Source organism: Hermetia illucens, chromosome 3 (genome assembly GCF_905115235.1).
Source record: "Hermetia illucens chromosome 3, iHerIll2.2.curated.20191125, whole genome shotgun sequence".
Lineage (NCBI taxonomy): Eukaryota > Metazoa > Arthropoda > Insecta > Diptera > Stratiomyidae > Hermetia > Hermetia illucens.
In genome coordinates this window covers 116,310,258-116,331,408 of record NC_051851.1, presented here as the reverse complement: position 1 = coordinate 116,331,408, position 21,151 = coordinate 116,310,258, and the positions used below count along the sequence as shown (strand labels likewise).

The 21,151-nt window shown below is 39.9% G+C and overlaps 1 protein-coding gene across 5 annotated transcripts in view; it reads left to right on the top strand.

Annotated features, from left to right (window-relative positions):
• Positions 1-21,151, top strand: part of LOC119650873 (excitatory amino acid transporter 1) — a 186,330-nt gene that overhangs the window by 149,332 nt on the left and 15,847 nt on the right. For all 5 annotated transcript variants that reach the window (XM_038054037.1, XM_038054039.1, XM_038054036.1 and 2 more), the window contains one exon: positions 7,876-7,918. In XM_038054037.1, the coding sequence (XP_037909965.1) occupies positions 7,876-7,918 (43 nt within the window). The remainder of the gene's footprint in view (positions 1-7,875; positions 7,919-21,151) is intronic.

Genomic DNA, 21,151 nt, shown 5'->3' with positions numbered 1-21,151 from the left:
TAACTAATAATAATAATCGTTGGCGCAACAATCCATATTGGATCAGGGCATTGAAGTGTGTTAGAGCACTTTATTTAAGACCGTAACGGTACACTACAGTATCCTGTAGGAGGCAATGTGGTCAGCATTACGCTCGTCCGAGATTATTACCCTGATTTGACTCAGGTACTCATTCACAGCTGAGTCGACTGGTATCCGACGTCAAATCACGATACAAATCCCACTGCAACCAGTGAGAATTGAACCGCGACCTTCCGTACGACAGCCTTGTGCTCTAACCACTCGACTATCCGGATAACTACTTCAGTTTTTTCCAGTGCATCCGTCGCATCAATACGCCAAGTCTGCTTTACGCCTGTTCAACAGTGCATCCGGCAACAAGCGCTGCAACGTCGTCTGCATAACCAACTAGGTGCGACTCTGCCCTGCGATCGAAACCGTATAGCAAATATTTAAAATTTTTAAAAGTACTGGGCGCTCACCCACGAAAGAGCAGTCCGCGCACTGAATAGAAGAAGTAAGTTGCTTCTCTAATATGTGCAGCCCGCCATCAAGTAGATGGTGGGCTAAGGACAAGCTCATCCCAAAATAAAATAAACGAGAAATTCCACCTTCTTTTCTTCCGAACAAAAATAAACCAGTCCTGCCATCTCACTTCGCTTTTGATGGGAAGACTACCATTGTCCCTTTCACCTCAGAGAAGAACAAACTTATTATTTCAATCTCTACAATGCATGACCAGAAATATGTAAATGAGGTCACCAAGAAGCCATAGTTGACTACAATTCTACCAAAGGCGGTTTAGATACTTTCGGCAAAATGGTTCATGCATATAGTATTTCACGATGGACTAGGCGCTGGCCTCGTCCCATGTTGTACGGTATTTTTGATCAGGCAGGCATAAATGCGTTACTCCCGTGCAAGCCTGCGAATCCTGGGGCAAAAATTACAAGGAAGAATTTTTGGAAAGTTTAGCTCAGGAGTTTTTAAACCTCATCTTGAGCGACCTCTCAGCAAGAACTTACGACATAAACTCACTAAAAATATTACGCAATATCTTCGGAGGAAAGGGCCACTAGAAGAAGCAGAAACGCAGAACTTCCCTGCGAAATTGCAAAAACAGTCCAGATGCCAGATTTGTGCCAGAAATCAAGATAGAAAAGTGAAAACTGACTGCACAAAATGTGGGAAATCTGCGTGCAGTGATCATCGCAAAGAGGTGAGCAGAAACTGCTTGAGCAATTAAGAGTTTTATTTAAACAACATGTATTAATCATGTTTTCATAATTTTAGTAATGATTTCACTGTAAATAAACGTATAAACAATAAGAAAGTTTCATTTACTTAATAACTCCTTGGGGTGAGGCATCACCCCATGTTACCTACCCCCGTTACAAAAATCATGTTACCAGCGGAAGGTTAACAAAGTTAGAGTAAATAAAAGTTGACTTTTTCGCATCAAATTACTGCTCCCTAGGAGATAAAATATCAGTACCACGTCAAATTAAATAACGGGTATATTCAATATATATACACTACGAGTTATATATAAATAAAATGAAAATGTGCCCTAATATTATTATATAAACAAAAACCGTTCAAACCTGAAAAGATTCTGGTTTCTGACTTGATTATGCTATGCTATCTGACCTACTTTGAAATTGTATCTCTTCTTCTCCTAAATGCTTGCGTTATTGCCCAATGTACCCTACTTGAATTTGAAAGGAATGAGACAGGCCAAAATGCACGTTTTAGCACGGCTTCGTGGGCGATGCAATTTACGTGGAAGATAAAAAAAACTAATCATCAGTGTGTCAAAATGTATGTAATTGAATAATGGTTAAATAGGTTTCAAGACTTCGGAAAATTTGAAGGTAAAGGGTTTTCGGGATGAAAATTACAAACGCAAATTAAAAGGACCATTTACAATTGAATATTTAAAATATGGTCATTTTGTAGTTTAATGTGAAGTCGGAATGGGATTTAGGAGATTAAAAAGAGAGAGAGAGAGAGTTTAAAGGGCGGCACTAGAAGGTACTAGATAAGAGGAAAAGGAAAAATGCTGATGACAAGCAAATGGATCTTCTCGTTAGCTCGCTGCATCGAAATGGCCTGTACGGCCTGAGACTATGAACATAACAAGGGGTATATGCTTCTGTGGATTGATCAACGTTTTCTAAGTTCATGTATTTCTCGCTCACTAAATGATAGTCTTGATCCTTTCCTTTCCTATTCAATAAACACATGTAGGAATCCAAAGTGGACTTCCAATGGAATTTTCTATTTAAGACTACTTAATGATATTTGGAACATTATGAATTCGGGTGTTAAAGTGGAAAAGCTTGCTTTCTTAGTCCTGTGAACCAAGACCAGGACCGGGTTACGTCCAGTTTGCCGTAGTCCCCGGTAAAATGTATGCGACAATTGCATCAATCACAAATAAAATTTTGAAAGATGTACATGGCCTGTGTACATAATATCATATGTATGAGGTCTACTCAATTATAATGGGAGAAGCGTCAACCCAATGAACGTAATAATTGGGTCCAACTTCAAGTCGCAAAGAATTCAAAGTAACGTAACCTCAGGGCTGCCTTGGCAGGAAGAGAATCAGAACCTTTTGTTCTAAATATTCACAAATTACCTATGCTACAGTCCCCAAACTGAAAAAAGCAAGCAGTCCCCAAACTGAAAAAAGCAAGCTATTTGCAATTTTGTTTTTTTTCGATTTCGATTCGGGAATTTAAATAGGGCAGATGGATTAAGCTGTGGAAGATCCAAATATTGATGAAGTTATTGAAATCGTCGAGTCCGACTATCATATAATAGCTGCTTCATTGAATAATACTGTATTCACAAAAGGTTCAATGTATTCCATTTGCGAATCGCTGCTGAGTCGCAACAAAATCAGCCCATTTCTGAAACGGATGCCGACTGATGATCATAAGGATCCCCCACTACAACGTCAAGTGACAACGATCCTGGTGGAATCTCATTGAGACAGGGCAAACGATGACTAAACTGGGATTGACAGCCAGGAAGGTTTTCCTGTGTTTGGGTGAAGTGATAGGGAATCATGTTTCCTGCCAAAAGGGATAAAAGCTTTTATGAAAGAAGCATAATGCAATTACCCTCAAATTAGCAACAAGTTGGCGAATAAAACGACGTATTTTTATCTCGACTGAGTCATTTTAACTACGCTAAATAATGCCAATTACATAAAAAATAATGGATTCATTTTTACTTCATCTAATATTTATTTTATTGAATTGGTAGTTAATTGAACTATTATCTGGTTAGTTAATGATATACACTTTATCATTTTACGACATCGATAATCTGGAAAGGAATGGATCCATCGGATCCAGTCTCACTGGAAACTACGCTAAAGCTTCATTCTATGAGTATGGTATGGTATGTTAATTTTGTAGTGTGGCACGCAATGTATAAATTTTAATTCTTAGTTAAGCATAGAAGAGAGTATATTTGTTCATAAATTCGATGCATAGTCTGTCATTTTCACATACATATAGTGTAACTGATATTCCTTCGTGATTTCCCAATTCAAAGGTGCACATGTTTTCTGAAGCCATAATTACTATGTTCCTCTTAAGCGAACGAATATTTCCTATTGACACTTACTGCCCATTAGCATACCTATATACGCATCGATTCGACTAGACGCTGGTCATATCTATGTTTTTGTCAATTCCATTCAATTCAACTACTTTTTTCTCGAAAGCCAACAGGCTTGTCAGCGAAGTCAATCGTCGACGTGATTCTACCTGAAGCCTCTATTTTCAGACAATTGAAAAATAACTAAACTTATAGTAAGAAAAAAAAAATTAAAAGAAAAGATTAAATTCTTCTTCAAATGCCGAATAAGAATTTTTCCGTAAAGTTTCATTAGCCACAAGATACGTGGGGATAACGGCGGGGGATTAATGGCGATCTAGGAAGCATCCACAATTGGCTTTTTGGGTTGATAGGTTATCAACGCAATTAACTAGGAATTAAGAACAAGCTAGTCCGTAAGCAGGTCAAACTAAAACTCATTGAGGAAGAGGACAAATACCGGTATATGGGATATAAAAATTTTTATTCGTGATTTAGTCTACGAGCGTGATCGTGCCAAACCGAAACCGTGAATTGAGATGCGCACAAATATATATCCTTACATATGTATTTTATGAGGTGCAATGTCCAATTCCGAAAGATGCATATATATGCATATTTCGTAAGTGGCAATTGTTTATAAGTATGTACTGTCTAAGTGGCGAAGTACAATATAGATGGATGGACTCAGAGGCACACACTGTTTATCTTTTGTCTGAGCCAAACCCATAAATGTGTTTGTCTGATGTCTGAAACATACACAAAAATTTACTTGGTCTAGCCATAGGTATTTGTCTGCCCGATATCTAACAGAGGTATAGGCATTTGTCCCCTTCAACTCAACCGAAAATTGCCCTATTGACTGTATTTGGTATTATTACTTGCAACTAAGTCCTGAATAATGAAGTTGCAAGAATATTTTGTCCAGCACGGCTCCTCTAAAAGAACGAAACGTGATCGGGGCTCATTCGAGAATTGATAACTGGTTCTTATTTGCTTACACTTTCTAGTTTCTCTGAAAGATAAGAAAGACTTCGTATCATTAAAACAGCCATCACTATTACCAAGCATCGAAAATCATTATCCCTAATATTATTTCTCCAACAAAATGTATATTTCATCAAACAGGGAGATTAAGCAATCGCCACTAAAAATACAAGATTATGAATTCACGATTAAGATCACATGATTATGATTACATGATCTCGATGATAACATTACTACGTGATTGAAACGATAACTACGGTAACCCGATTATGATTACAATCATGTAATCATGAAATTCGTGATCATAATCGTGTAATCATGGTTATGATTTTATCTAGCTTTGATTCATACTTATCAACAGCAGGTGTCCGAATTTTCGCAAAGAATTCTTTTCTTTCCATTGAAAGCGAATCAAGAATTCAAGCCAGACAAATTTGATGACGGGTCTTCTTGGCTTCTATCGATGCCGCATCTGACACGGTCCGTGCCGGATACGTAACGCTAGCTGCTGGCAAGTATGAATACTCGCATAGTATGTTAAATGTATGAAAGTGTACTTTCGCGTCTGATACGTTAGGTGCTGGACACGCTACCTGCTGGTAAGTATAAATACTTTCGTCTGTACTGTGCTGGAAACCCTATCTGCTGCACCCGCTAGCTGCTGTTTAGTATGAATTTTAGTTTATGTTGCTTGGGGAGGTTGATCGATAACTTGCAAATCTCGTCCTTTGAACTTGAACGCAGTTCTGATCGACAGTGTTTGTACTTAAGTATGATGATAAATGGGGAAAACCGAAATTCAATGTTGGCTTTCAGAATCCGAATATTTTTGTGCATTTTTAAATGTATTTGTTCCTGGTTATTTTACCACATGCTAAATATGAAGCACTTTAATCAAAACCAGGACCAATTTTATTGGGTGAATTTGATTAATTTAGTTTATGCATTCTGAGTGAACCAGTTACTGTCCTATCGTTTTCCAACTCATTGGAGTTAGTAAGAAAATTTATGTTATCGATTAATTTTTTAATTCTCACCTGATGCTTAAACCCATGGGAATTCATTGATTACAGCATTTACCAGATGACAATCGCTGACATTATCATATTCTGTACTGCAATGTTCCCCCTGCTTGTTGCCTAAACAGTAATTTGTTTGGTGATTTTGGGGTTGAAAAGTGTTATCTAAAATTAGAACATCAGACGAAATTGGCAGACAAAATGATGCTCAAATTGCGGGAGATTTTCCCGACTGTGGCCACATGTATTATTATTATTTTTATGCAGCTGCACTTGTGTCTATAAAACACATAGTTCGCTGTCGCTCGCATTTCAAATTTAATCCATGAGAGTATTTCCTAACGACTCTAAGAACAGATGTATATTATAGTTGATGTACTCATCCGAAGATATTGTATTATCTATTTTGTGTCTTTTCTGTCCAACATGCTCTATCTGCACTGGTTTCTGGATTAAAGACATTTGTGTGCCTACAGAGCTCAATAATACGAAGAGGACTGAAATACATATTCGCGCACTATCTACTTGAGAAATGCAATTGTGCCAATTGTTGATGATTGATGTTATTTAAATGTTTCGACATCATTGTCTGTGTTAAATATCGTAATAAATGTTATTAGTGGAAATGAATCATAATTTTGGACTTAGTAGTGATTCCGAATAATAAAGGTTCAAACAAAAAGTTAAAAGAAGGAACAGACATAACGTTATTTAATTCTATCTAGTCTGAAATTACTTTGCAGAACGGCTTACTTTGGAGCACCGGTATTATAAAACGTAATTAATTTCATAAATCATATATCATAACCATGTACTTTCTGCCGGTGCTGCAAATTTATTAAAGTTCTTTTTAGATACTGTGAGCCTGCGGTCTTTCGCAAAGAGCAAAAAATATAGATGATTGTTGAGACAGTAAGGAAATAGACCATTGCGAGGGCAATTAATTTATTAGGTAATTGGGATATTTGCCTGTTTCAGCCATCCTCAACAAAATTGTCAAATGTATAAAGGCACATCTTCAACACACCAAGTAGATAGATCCCACTTCTAATGTTTGTTAAGGTTTTGTGTAGACGAAAAATAGTATTAAAGTCGGTGTACATTTGCCCGTCTGTGGACTTTTCTACGAAATAGTTACATCAGTTTGGACAAAATTTGGTAGACATTTGAATAGTTTTAAATTTCACGCATCCAATCGAATCCAATCGTCCTCCGGTGCACTCCACTTTCGCCTGTAGAAGGAGATGCGATCCAATAGTTCCTTCAGTTCCATCAGCCCGTTTCTGATCCCTGGAGGGACGTTGCCGATCGCATGTCTTCCACAACTGTCGCGTATGGTAGTCCAGGGCAGCTTTTAGGGATACAAGGAGATTGGTGGACCTTGCCGCGAAGCCGGGATAACTGGATTTACTTATTAAGACAGGTCTAGACTGGGCACTGGTTGTTGCGCAATAACAGATACTGGAGATCTTACTTTGACTAAGAAAGTTATAATAGATCAAAGTTGCGATAATTCAAGGCATCATAGAATGTCTGCGCGATACTAAAATCACGAGTTTATCATACTATACTACGGGCTACATTCAAGCGTATCAGCCATGCACACGCTTTTTAACAGGTTTAAGTACATTTTAAACATGCATACATATTTAGGTACATATGTAAACTATTAGCTTCCAATTCACTTCTCTATTACAAACCGTCAGTATTTTTTTCAATACTTTCCCATCAATTCACCGCAACTAAATGTCATCTTATTCCTAATATGTTTCTAATTCCTCTAAGAAATAACATCCCACATACCCCTATCAACTGCCAATTTTTGCGTTATCTGAAAGCAACTGCAGTCTCCAGAGACATATGTACCCATGTTTACGTAATTGAAGCTAATGCTATTGCTTCTACAAATTAAGTGCGAAACCCACACTTTATGGCAATTTTATTAGAATGAAGAAAATGCATCGCAATTAAGCTTCTTGTTAACATTAAATGTATTAGAGTGCATTGTTACTATGAATTGTTTTAATTTGCAAGGTCTGATTGAATTTGTTAATTGGTGATTTCATTTAACCAGTGAAGTAAAACGTTGCATTATACATAGATCACTACGCGAGAGAGTACATATGAATGAATATTTGCATTGTAAACAAGATATAAATAAAATAGTGAACAGATAAAATAGTGAATAGTAATGAACGGAAAACTCGTAATAATTTTTTAATCAAATATTACTCTTTAATTTCTTTCATTTCAGGAATCTTTTCCCATCAAATATTGTCCAAGCTGCAATGTTCCAAGTAAGTACTTAGCAATCAATAACTATTCCAATACCTTATATCCGAATGTAAAGCTGAAATTAGTGATTATACCTTCGCGTATAAATCTTTCGAAATTTTCTATTGAACAATATGGATTGCACAATGACTATCCATATCCCAGTTTTAATTTATATGTACGGTCTTTTTTACCGCCTACTAAGAAGTTAAAGTTCCCTACTCAACTTCGTTGCCGGTTGTTGGTTACGAGTTTTATTTGTCCCCGGTGCCAGATAGCTTTATATTTTTCAGTACGATAAATTTATCAATCTTCCTGGCAGACGGGTTCTATTGTATTTATACTGTAATCAACAATACAATCGGTGTCCTTGTAAAGAATCACCTATCTACTGCTGTTTCGATTCGACTATACCATAAACTATATACTTTATGGTATAGTCGAATCGAAACTGTACAATTGAATGCTAAATAACATTATTATGTCCGGATGGCTGAGTGATGGCACAAGTCTGTCGTATGGAAGGTCGCGGTTCAAATCTCACTGGTGTCAGTGGAATTTGTATCGTGATTTGACGTTGGATACCAGTCGACTCAGCTGTGAATGAGTACCTGAATCAAATTAAGGTAATAATCTCGGGCGAGCGCAATGTTGGTCAAAGGCGAGTATAGGTCTCAGGGCGAAACGTGGATTGGTACCCACGATGGAGCATAAAACCTGGGAAGTACCTGCTGAACCAACACCAACAACTCTACTACCAAACCCTATCTCTACCTCCACGTGGTGACCGCTGGCAGCTCTTTCTTAACGAAAAGCTGCAGACGGAGAAGGATGAAGGCGAGTCTCCCGCGCCTAAAAACGGGACAAATTGTACCAACTGGTCCTCCAGGTTGGGGGTTGGGTAGGGCTGACAACCCTACACGGAAAACAACTTGTTACGAAGCCACGGAAGGAGCCTCGGACTGGAAACAATACCACCTAGAATCCCCTCTGACAATCAGGTGAGAGTGAACACTGAAGCCATCCACAACACAACCCTCCGCGACACTTATAAGAGGGAAATGGATGCCGCAATAACCGCAGTCAACGGAGGACCTAGAGGTGAAGCATCAACAAATGATCTTCACAACCACCTGAAGAACGTTATCATGGATACGGCCACAAACATACTTAGCCCCTGCCGCAAAAGGAGTCGGAACGACTGGTTTGACAATGAATGTAAGCTAGCAACGGAACGGAAGAATGCCACATACCGAGTAATGTTGCATTCTCAAAGAACGCGGGCACGGGCAGAGACTTAATCAGGAACTTCGTCGGGCGGAGAGGCGACTTGACAGACGGAAAAAGGAAGCCTGGGAGAACCAACAAGTCTATGAACTAGAAAAGTACAGGGAGCAACCGTACCAAGCGCGGAAGTGTTACCAACAAGTCAGCAGGATGAAGCCTTGTACACCTCGATGCTCATCCTGCCGAGACAAAGAGGGAAATCTGATTTCCGATAGAATGGGCATATTGGAGGGATGGGTTGAGTACTTTGATAAGCTACTGAACAACCAGAACATCGGTGAGTTGGGGGTCCCGCCAACTGAAGACGACGGACAAATACTGCCACCACCAAGTTTTGGGGAAACAGTCCGTGCAATTCGTCGGCTAAAAAATCATAAGTCGCCAGGAGCCGATGGAATTACAGCCGAATTGGTGAAATATGGCGGCGACCAGTTACACCAAGTAGTTCATCAACTTGTGCTCAAGGTATGGGGCAGTGAATCAATACCTGACGATTGGCAACGAGGTATTATCTGTCTCATACATAAAATGGGAGATATCACACAGTGCAGCAATTATAGAGGTATCACGTTTCTGAGCACCATTTATAAGATATTCTCCGCTGCTAGGTCGGATAACCCCATATGCTCCGAACGTCATTGGCCCATACCACTCCAGGCAAATCAAGAACAGATCAGATTATCTGTGCGCGGCAAGCGATGGTAAAACTGTTGATGAATATGGACAACAGTTGCACCATCTGCTCATCGACTTTAAAGCCGCCTATGATAGCATAGCCGGGGTAAAACTGTACACGGCCATGAGAGAATTCGGTATCCCGACGAAACTAATAAGACTGACTAGGCTGACCCTATCCAATGTGCGAAGCCAGATAAAAGCAGCAGGATCACTCTCAAGACCATTCGACATCAACAACGGTCTACAACAAGGGGATGCCCTATCATTTGTCCTCTTTAACCTGGCCCTCGAGAAAGTGATCCGTGATGCTGAGGTAAATGCAAGAGGTACGATCCTCTTGAAGTCCACCCAACTACTGACCTATGCTGACGATATCGACATCATGGGAAGAACCACCCGAGACGTACAAACTGCCTTCATTCAAATCGAGCAGGCGGCCATTAGGGCGAGATCTTGGGCTGCACATCAATGAAGGCAAGACAAAATATATGGTGGCAACGTCAGCACCGACGACACACTAACCAACAACATCAAACCGCACTGGCCAAACAGGAAGGATTAGGATAGGAGAATACAACTTTGAGACCGTTTATGCTGAAATCCGCGCACGGTTGTTGTCAGCCAACAGAGCCTACTTCAGCTAACAAAAACTGTTCCACTCGAAACGTCTCACCATAGGGTCAAAGCTCTTACTGTATAAGACTATGATCTTGCCAGTCCTCCTGTATTCCTCGGAAACTTGGGTTCTTAACAAGAAAAATTGCGAACTCTTGGCCGCGTTCCAGAGAAGAATCCCCCGACGAATTTTCGGTCTTCTACATGAGGATGGACGATTCCGTAGTCTACACAGTGAGGAAATCTATTAGCGATACCATGACCATCCGGTTGTGGATAAAATCCGGCTCAATAGGTTACGGTGGGTGGGTCACTTAATCCGTATGGATGAGGATGATCCCACCAGGAAAGTCTATAAGGGCAATATCTATGGTAGAAAAAGAAGACGAGGCAGACCCTGCCTAAGATGGAGCAATTGCGTAGGCCAGGACGCCAGGCAGCTTTTAGGTAAATCGAATTGGTGGACCTCGACGCAAAACCGGGATGTCTGGAGTTCCTTATTAAGGCAGGCCTAGACCGGATATCGGTTGTTGTCGGTTTGTGCAACAGGATCCCTGTGTCGTTGTAGCACGCTTGAATACCGCGCGTGCATTAGTGATTAAATCCTTGCAGAATCCAAGTCTTGCCAAAACCCTCACAAATCAACATTCTACGTTCAATGTATTGCATACATAAGACCATATCACACTTCGAGTTCCTTTTAATTTAAGTCGCGCTCATGGTCAAACATGTTTCTATCATGGCTTGAATTGTGTTCATAGAACTATACGAAGCCTAATACTCTTAGTCTTCCTATTTGGCACGCCGCCAGTTCAGGCTGCTGTTAGCCGATGTGTGAGGTCTCTGAGCATCCCCATACTGTATCCACGACCAGTAAGTCTACGTCGATACACCGTTTCCCGGTGCCACCCCATGGAGGTTCTCCTTTGGTCATTTTGGTGTTGACTCAGCAAAAGCATAAGATGAACATATGCCGGGTGCACAATGCCTCGCTATGCTGCGCTATCTTCTCAGATAAGCATTGTTTTTCACGGGAACCGATCGAATCAACAAAACAGATTTCAATGGTGCTAGCGCCTCCCATTAAACTAACACAGGAGCGGAGAAGAAGATGCCGTATGCGCAAGCAGCAGACAATAAGACAGTTCACCATCCTCCAGGAATGCCTGCGGAAAGAAAATGCTGAAATCTGGGCCAAAGCCAAGGGTTAATAATCAAGGTTTTCACAGTGGGTTCCCCCATGGTATACATTTATCTTTGGTGGGGTGGAGGTGGGTGCCCTGATCCAATATGGATTGTTGCGCCAACGTTTATTATTATTATTGTTAAATGTAAGTATTTCGTGGACCCTTTGTACAAAATTTGCATGTGCTGCATTAGGGACTTGTACCCAGATGAATTTGAAATCCATACATTTTGAGGAAAGAGCGAGGTTACCTTAATCGGCAGGCAGGTGAAAAAAAAATAACACCGTGCACGAAGCCGATGAATTTGAAACACGAATACCGCGATCGAGGAGGGTGGGTTAGGAAGAATTCAAGTATATTTCAAATTTCAATTTTCTTTCTTTTTCTTCCGAGAAAAGTAGAGAAATAAATTGAAATAAATATTTCCATTTTCCCCCGCCAAGCGATACTACTCACTCACATCTAGTGTCACAGTAGTTACAAGCATTGTGATTGATACTAGGGGAATGATTGTTGTAATATCGATAATATGACCAATGTAATATTACTAAAAACAAACGAAGATATGTAATATCTGCTAATGGGTGATAAGTTAATATGGAAATTATATTACCAAGAATATAAGTAATTTGATATTAGTACTAAGCAATCTGTAATGCAATATTACTAACAAGATAGCAAGTAAAGTGGCATTACTGATAAGAAATTATATATTTAAATTAAATACTAATGAATATGCGATGCGCTATTCCTAAAAAGCAAATACGTAATAAAATAACAATAATGAGGGAACAAGTGATATTACTAATAAGAAATCACTTAATGTAATATTAATAATAGATGTTGAAGTTTGTTGACTCCATGAAGAACTCAGTCGGGAAAGTTTGAATTGTTAATGCAATGTAAGAGCGAGATTGTTGCAAGGAAATTTTTCCTCAGTGCTCTGAGATGCCTAGGAATATTTATAATAATCGCCGAGGTAAAAATTGTTACCGTCAAATATGACAACATTTCAGGACATGAATTCTTTGGGGACACAGCTCAAATAGAAAATGAAGATTTAAAAGGGTCAATCGCTCGTAGAAGTTAAACACAAACTCATGTGAGAAAAGCAGCGAATAATTGAATGTCATCAAGTAGTTTAGAGAGGTTGGAAGTTGACCAATAAGTTATGATAGATCAATGCAAATCCTAATGTTGTAATTATATGAATACATATACACTAAGTGAGCCATCAAGGCGAAATTCTTTGCAGCGTACACCCTGCTATTCGAGAATAGTTAGCATGAACTATGTATTGCTATTATATTTATGGACAGTAACAGCAGATAGAGAGCAATGAAAGTCTATTGGTCCCAATAGGGAGCATAATCTAATTAAGCTCGTTCTAAGGCAACATAGTGTTAGTGAAGTTAAAATCAAAACGAACTGGTAACTAACCTTCCACTGCTTACTTACTTCCTCTTTACATTTTAACCTCCATCTGGATTTATTATGGTTAACCAAAAAATTACAACTATCTACATATATTAAAAAACTTGAAGTAGTTCCACTGAGATATCCCCGTGTGTTGGGTATCAAATTTCAAAAAGTTATGGAACTAAGGGAAAGTTAAGCCGGCCATAAAAAAATAAAAGCACGGTCACTCCCGATGGACGAGTAAAAATCCACGATGGATCACATCCTAATCCAATGTTTTTTTGCCTCACGTTTCGATGAGGCTCGGCTGATGGGGTTTCCACCCAACCTTAACCGTCCGTAGGAGTAGTTATACAAAATTTGGGAAACCAAAAGCTGAATGCTAGACGCTTCTGATACGAAAGGTTTTATGCTTTTCTTATATGAGGAACTTTTAATGTAAGTTACATAGCTAAAAATCCAAAATATTTTTTCATGTATTTCGAACCTTGTTCATCTAAAAGAAGCAAACATTGTGCATTACCACTTATATATACAGTCGGTTATTAGTGCCACCCTTGAAAAACTACATAATTTACGTTTATATGCAAGAAAAGGTAACAAACATGCCCACCAATTTTTATAAATTACTTATATTGTTATGTTATTGTTGTTTATGTTGCTGAACTAACACAAACAGCTTTACTACCAAACCCTATCTCCACTTGCACGTGGTGACCGCTGGGAGTTCTTTCTTTATGAAAAACTGCAGACGGAGAAGGATGAAGGCGAGTCTCCCGCGCCTAAAAGCGGGACAAAATCTACCAACTGGTCCTCCAGGTTGGGGTTGGGGTTGGGCTGACAACCCTAGACGGAGAACCAAAGTTAGCCACGGAAGGAGCCTCGGACAAGATGGATTTCAAAACGACGAACCCGGCAACGACAACGGATTAACGATTTGCGTTTTTTCTCATGGAACGTGCGCTCCCTGCACAGACCGATGCATGCTAGCCATTATCCTGTTCCAATATAAGGCTGATGTAGCAGCGTTGCAAGAGATACGATGGACAGGGACCGATTTCCTGGAGAAGAGTCCCTACCCCCATCCAGTAAACCATGTGCTCGGAGTAGGTTTCTTAGTCAGCCGAAAAATGAAACCTGCTGTTATCGGCTTTGCAAATACAATATAAGCGAAAGGCTTTGCACTCTGCGTTTGCGAGGCAAGTTTAGAAATATAAGTCTTATAAACGTTCACGCCCGTAGAGAGGAGACTGCAGAGTCGGATAAGGATATTTTCTACGAGGCAGTTGAGCTGACCTTCCTGTCCCAAATATGATATCAAAATCATACGTGGGGATTTTAACAGTCAAGTAGGGACGGAGCCCGTGTTCAAACGATACGTCGACTCCAATAGCTTACATAGGGATACCACTGGCAACGGACTGCGGATTATTCAGTTAGCAGTATCGCCTAAAATGGTTGTTAGAAGTACCTGGTTTGCGTGGAAAGCGGTCCACAAACACGTGGGCCTCTCCAGACGGGGCCACTTTCAACCAAATTGACCACGTGCTGATTGAACGCCACCACTTCTCATTCACAACACAGCGCTCCGCAACACCTTTAAGGGCGAAATGGATGCCACAACAACCGCAGTTAACATAGATCTTGGAGATGAAGCATCAACAAATAATCTTCATAACCATCTGAAGAACGTTATCATTGATGCGGCCACAAACATACTTGCCAGGTTTGGCGATGAATATAAGCGGAAGTTTTACCAACAAATCAGCTGGATGAAGCCTTACATACCTCGATGCTCATCCTGCCGAGACAAAGAGGGAAGCCTGATTTCCGACAGAATGGGCATATTGGAGTGATGGGTTGAGCTGTTTGTTGAATTGCTCAACAACCAAGGTATCGGACCGTCTGATTGTGGATAAAATCCGGCCCAACAGGTTGCGGTGGGCGGGTCACTTAATACGTATGGATGATGATGATCCAGTCCGAAAAGTCTATAAGGGCAATATCTATGGTAGAAAAAGAAGCCAAGGCAGACCCTGCCTGAGATGGAGCGATGGCATAGGTCAGGACGCCAGACAGCTTTTACGAATATCGAATTGGTGGACCTCGGCGCGAAACTGGGATGTCTGGAGTTCCTTATTAAGGCAGGCCTAGACCGGATACCGGTTGTTGCACCGTTGGTGATGATAATTTATGTTGTCAAAAAGTATTGAGTAAGCATTTGAAATTTACTCAAAATAATCCCATATCGTTGAAAATCTTTCTTTAGTCATCTTTTGCTGGCATCATACCTCTTATTCTTCATGGCATACTTTCAATACATTTAATGTAGTTTATTTTTATTTCGTCGCTTCTATGCTTAACCACCATAAGGGCTTGTGTCAAGTATATCTTATTCATTAAATTTTTCTTGAAAATTTTGTGTTTTTCATTGATCCTCAAAGGCTTTTGGTGGGGTTAAGTTCCGGAGAATTACCAAGCCAATCAAAAACTCATAATTGGCTTTTTCTAAAAAATTCTATTCTTCTTCTGCCTTTTAGGATAGAGCAAAGTCATACACCATTATCAAGTTGTCATTTGATAATCATTTGGGTTTCCAAAACGCGTTCTAAAATTAGATGAACAATATCAGTGGCTCTAATAATTTGTATGTACGCATCTAAAGTAATCAGAAATATTTCAGAAAATATGTAGATATACATGTATCATCATCATCAACGGCGCAACAACCGGTTATCCGGTCTAGGCCTGCCATCCCGGTTTTGCGCCGAGGTCCACCAATTTGATATACATATATTCATTTATTTGCAAATTTCAAACGCTCATATTTGTCTTTCGCGGCAGTAAATTCACACGAACTAGAAAATTTTGTTTTTTCAGTGCCATGCAAAATCAAAGGAATTTCAACGGATCTCCCTGGAAGTTAGCCCTCCCTTTATAGATGGGCTCTGAAGTATTGGCATCCTCAGATGTACGCACTAACAAGGTGGTATGCCACCCTTCCATGACTGTCGTCAAAATCTTTATGAATTTGAAATGAATGCGATACAAGTGTAGGGCATCGATTAGCCAGGTATGCGGAACGCAGTCGAAAGCCTTGGCATAATCCAACTCGGCTGTCCTTCTGCTTCTCGGACAGAACGTTGTTGGTTTCGAAGTGCGCATTACCCCTGCCACTGAAAATGGACGTTATGAATTCGTGAGGGGTTGGTAAGCAAGTAATCATTCTTATGTCTGTGGAGTCCTGCGCCTTGTCTTTGTTAGGGATACGGTAGGTAATCTCCACAGTGAGGAAGGGTGGAAATTCCTCCGGCCGACTCATGAACTGATTATGCTGTGTGCTGTGTGTATGCCGGTGAACTTTTTGTAACAGAAGTTCTGCACTCGATCCAGACCTGGGCCCCTCCGATTCTTCGAGCTGCTTATGGCTCGACGAACTTCCTCTTCGGTAATACCGGCAAAATTCATGCCAGACGGTGTGGCATGGCGGGTGCCTTTGCCTTTCACTCCAGAATTTTTTCGCTTCCGTTACCGAAAACTGTTGTGTCCGTGGGGATTCGTTGAGAGATCTGAAAAACTCCGTTGGTTCGTCGCGTATATTGCACTTTAGACACGTATGGATTGATTTTCGCCATACCGTCGTAACCGACTGCATACGGCAGAAAGTCTCTGCTTTAGTGTGTCCAGAATCCCAACTACGGGCGTCTCACTGGGGATGGCATAGTTTCTGTGAACCCACTGCACTTTATTTCTCACCCGTATGCTGGCATTGCCAGGGTTGATTTAAATCAGTCTAGCAATGTCCTGCCTTAGTGACTCCCGACGACGTTCCAGACGAATTTTCCATGGTGTGTCTCTTCGGCGACTCAAACCAATAACGCGAAAGCGAATCTTCTGACCGTGCAATCTGACAGCCGTAATTACACTACAATACACAAGTGATTGTAGTTATAGCAGCGACATATCAGCATACAATCGAGATCAATAATGAGATTGATTTGAGATAGAATTCCCGGAGTTTCTGGTGATGCATAGAGCCTCGGAATACCCGGTATATGCAAAGGATCTATATCCGAGAATTCATTACACACTCTTTGGAATTCGTCCCGAACCTCAGCGGAAACTTCAGCTGGACCATGGAGAAGACTGCTTCGGCGAATACTGAAACTGTCGCCTGCAGTGCGGCGTGTTTTGGTTCATGCCGCCACCTCTGCCCCCATCGTCGCTCGGTCACCAGTTTCCGCGATGACCTCAAGGCGAACACGGTCCCAGATGATGGCCAGGATTGAAAAGGTTCATTTTCTTTGTCCTGCACTTTGCTCACCTACCCCCTGAGAGGCTGTGGTCACAGTCATTCAAAGTGAAGCTATCCATCCCTCTTCCTTTCACAGCCGGGCTTGGGACCGGCTACGGCAGAGTTTTATTATTATTGCTTATGCTTTCATTAGCGATCTTAAAGTTGATGAAAAAGTGGTGGAACTGACAACTATATTTCAACAGTTTTTGAACGCTTGTCCTATAGAGAAAATCTGATCTGTTGCTGATTTGCATTGAATGAAGTCTCTTTGGTCTGAATCGATGATGTTCTGGGCGAATGTTGCTATCTGGCCTTGTAAAATAGTTGAGAATACTTTATAGAAGATATTCAGCATAGAATTGCTGCACGGGATGTCTTCCGTTTCATGTATGGTGTAGATAATTCTCCGTTGCCAAATGTCAGGCATTGATTCGCTGTCCCACAGTTGATGAACCACTTGATGTAGTTGATTGCCTCCATATTTAACCACTTCAGCTGTAATTCCATCAGCCCCTGATGACTTATGATTTTTAAGCCGATGAATTGTACGAATTTTTTCTTTTTCTTCTGTTTCTTGGTATAATTCCGTTGTTTTCAGTCGACAGGACCTCCGAATTTTTGGTTGTTGGTCAGTTCATCAAAGTACTCAACCCGTCGCGCCAGTATGTCCATAAAATCGGAAATTGGATTTTCTTCTTTGTCTCCCCAAGATGAATAGCGAGGTTGATTTGACTGCATCTCTTTGACTTATTGGTAAGACTTGCGCACCCGGTGTGGTTGCTCCTTGTACTTTTTGAGTTCACAGACCTGTTGATTCGTCCAGGCTTCCTTTTTCTATCTGTGAAGTCGCGTTTCCACTTGACGAAGTTTGTGATAAATCTCTCTGCGTGCCCGTATTTTGTTAGAGTGCAGCATTGCCCGATATAAAGCATTTTTTCGCCCCATGGCTGGCATACATTTTCATCGAACTGGTCGTTTCGGTTATCTTACGACTCTGGCCAAATATGTTTGTGGCCGTACCATCGATGTCAATATTCCAGTTTTGCATAGAACAAAATTAACATCCCTGCTTGGTTTCTGTAGTATGTCATCGTTCTTTCTGACACGTCTTTTTCAACCGTACCTATTGCCCCTAAAGACTTTTCGAGTTTGATTATCTTCACCCATAGGGACGGTGCTGGATGAGTTGGTTCACGTCAACCACGGTGTCGAACCTCGACTCGTCATGGATGTTTATGCCCGTCTTTGTTCTATCCCGTTGCTGTAGGCTTACCACCAGTTATCTGAAGTATTATCTAATTGAAAACGAAAGGAAGGAAAAAATTAAATAAACGAAAAAAATGCCGCGCTTGGTACCGTTGCTTTCTATACTTTTCAAATTTGCAAATTTGATAGCTTCCCCAAGCGTCCTTCTTTTATCTGTGAATTTTCTTGTCCGCTCCTCAGAGTTCACATACTCGATTTCTGTGATAATGCTGCATACTAGCGTTCTTGCTTTCTTTGCTACTGGGGCTAAATATGTTTCACATGTTACAATGAAAGTTAGTTGTTGACGTTTCATCCTCAGGAACTGTTATAGATTATGAGCAACAGAGTATTTCCTTCGATTCCTTAGGGAGGCGTATATTTTCAGGTTTAAGTAAAACTAGAAGTTTTGATTAGTGTTCTTGAACTTATTCAAAATAAAACAATATTTCGATATGGATAATCATAGTTTTATTTGGATATCAAACAGTGCTGCCTCCTTGCAAGCTTGCTGTCTTGAAAGATGTCGATCAAGGGAAGTGGAAAACGATCTCTTAAAACCACCGGAACTGAGAGCGGCGTATAAACAATTTACACTCATGGGACGACCACGCCGCATAAAATGAAAAGTAAACTGGGATAATCAACTGAAATGATAGTGGGTATTCTTTTGTGGGAAAGTGCTCACAGCGAAGACTCAGCTTTCCAGTTCTTAAAACACTACCTCCTCTTAGTTAACTGATAAGATAATTCATGAGACGGATTGTTTTAATGCACTTAAAGGTTAGCACTCGTAACGCTAATATCGCCAATAATGGTCGCATATTTCATCTCGGGTGAAATTTAGGGGAGTGGTGGCTGAAAATATGACTTCCAAAAAGTGTAATAGGTTTCGTTCTCAGAATCTATCCAACCGAAAAATCTGAAAAAAATCACAGTGATGAAATCTAGGCTTCAAAATACATCTCGTTCCGATATTCATACAAATAAAGTTAATAATAGTATATTTCAATATTTTTGAAATTTTGCCGGAAACCCCCTTAAATTCATGCTAGAACTACAAAATTTGAGGGATAACGTAAGGTATAACTCTGGAAGTTTGAAGGAAATCTAACTATTATTATCAAAGTTATAGAAGGGGAAACTTGTACATTTTGCATAAATTACGTGCATTCTAAAACGTCATCATAATAATAAACATCATCATAACATATCAATTCGTCAATACCAAAACAAAGTAAGCTCACGTGAATTAGAGGTCGGAGGGAAATATTTCATTTCAGTTTTTTAATCATTTATATATCGATATCAATTACTCGAGACAGACATATGTATGTATATGATAATGAAGTTTGCGGGTAGTGTCTAATTCAGATAGATATATTTCTACATTGAACAAGTGGTATTCAATATACGTACTTTATATGTACATATGTATGCTTTTGTGCAAGATGTAAATCGGATATATGTACGTGCATATATAATATAGTCAATGTTTGTTTGTTTAAGGTGAAAATATGTACGAATATCTTGTAGTTTGAAAATATATGAGGGAATATTTTGGAAAAACGGAAAATGTGCTCACATAAGATGAACACAAAACCTTTATATCCGAAGCACCAGCTCCAGTATTCCGACTTGTTTTTATCTTGGATCAGCGCCTCGGAGGCGTGTACATTTTTGGCTATAGCACCAGTCTCACTTTTAATTCTTACTCATATCTCTAAACATGATAACGTCATTCGGTGCTATGACTAGAGGAGCTGGATGATTACAAAACTACACTTGAATCAGTGCCAAGACCGCTATGTATGTTTAAAAAATTCATTGTATTAGTAAGCGTGGCGCCGCGGTAAACATTATAGTTTTAGATGATATTCGCTGAGAATGTGACAAGCAATATATATCCACAATTATAATCGCAAAGCAAAAGTATTGACTATGGCTATTCTGGCTTTTCACGCAGAAAACTGAAGATATAGGATATTCGCGGCAAAGCAAGCAGTTTTGTATCTGTGTCAAGCAAAGTGAATATCTTGGCCTGAGTGAATCCTGGCTCTTCGGTACGAATATGATCAAAATTTTATGTTGGGAAATTAAATTTGAGATGAGCGAAAAGAATTTTAAAAGAATTCAAATATAGAGCAGATCTGACCCCGATGGGTTTTGCTTTATGTGATGTTAGACATAAAACGTTCGTTTTGTTAAATTCACACTGGGGAAGTATGTTTTACCTAAATTTGAGTACAATATAACAGCACCGACGAAACTTTGACAGATAATAATAGGGTTTCTTCCAAATTTCCAGTATATTACTGCAACATTTTACGGATCTAGGGTGGAGTTCGCTGTTTGTACATTTTTCTCTTGCAGCTTCCAAAGTTTCATCATTTTTGAGACTTCAAGATTGCCAAGTATTTGATACAATTCATAGTTGTATCTCATTCGACATTGGTAGCCCACTCGTTTATTCACTTCATGACCCTCCTTTGAAAGATATTGACCAGTTTTTCGAAAGTTTATGTGGG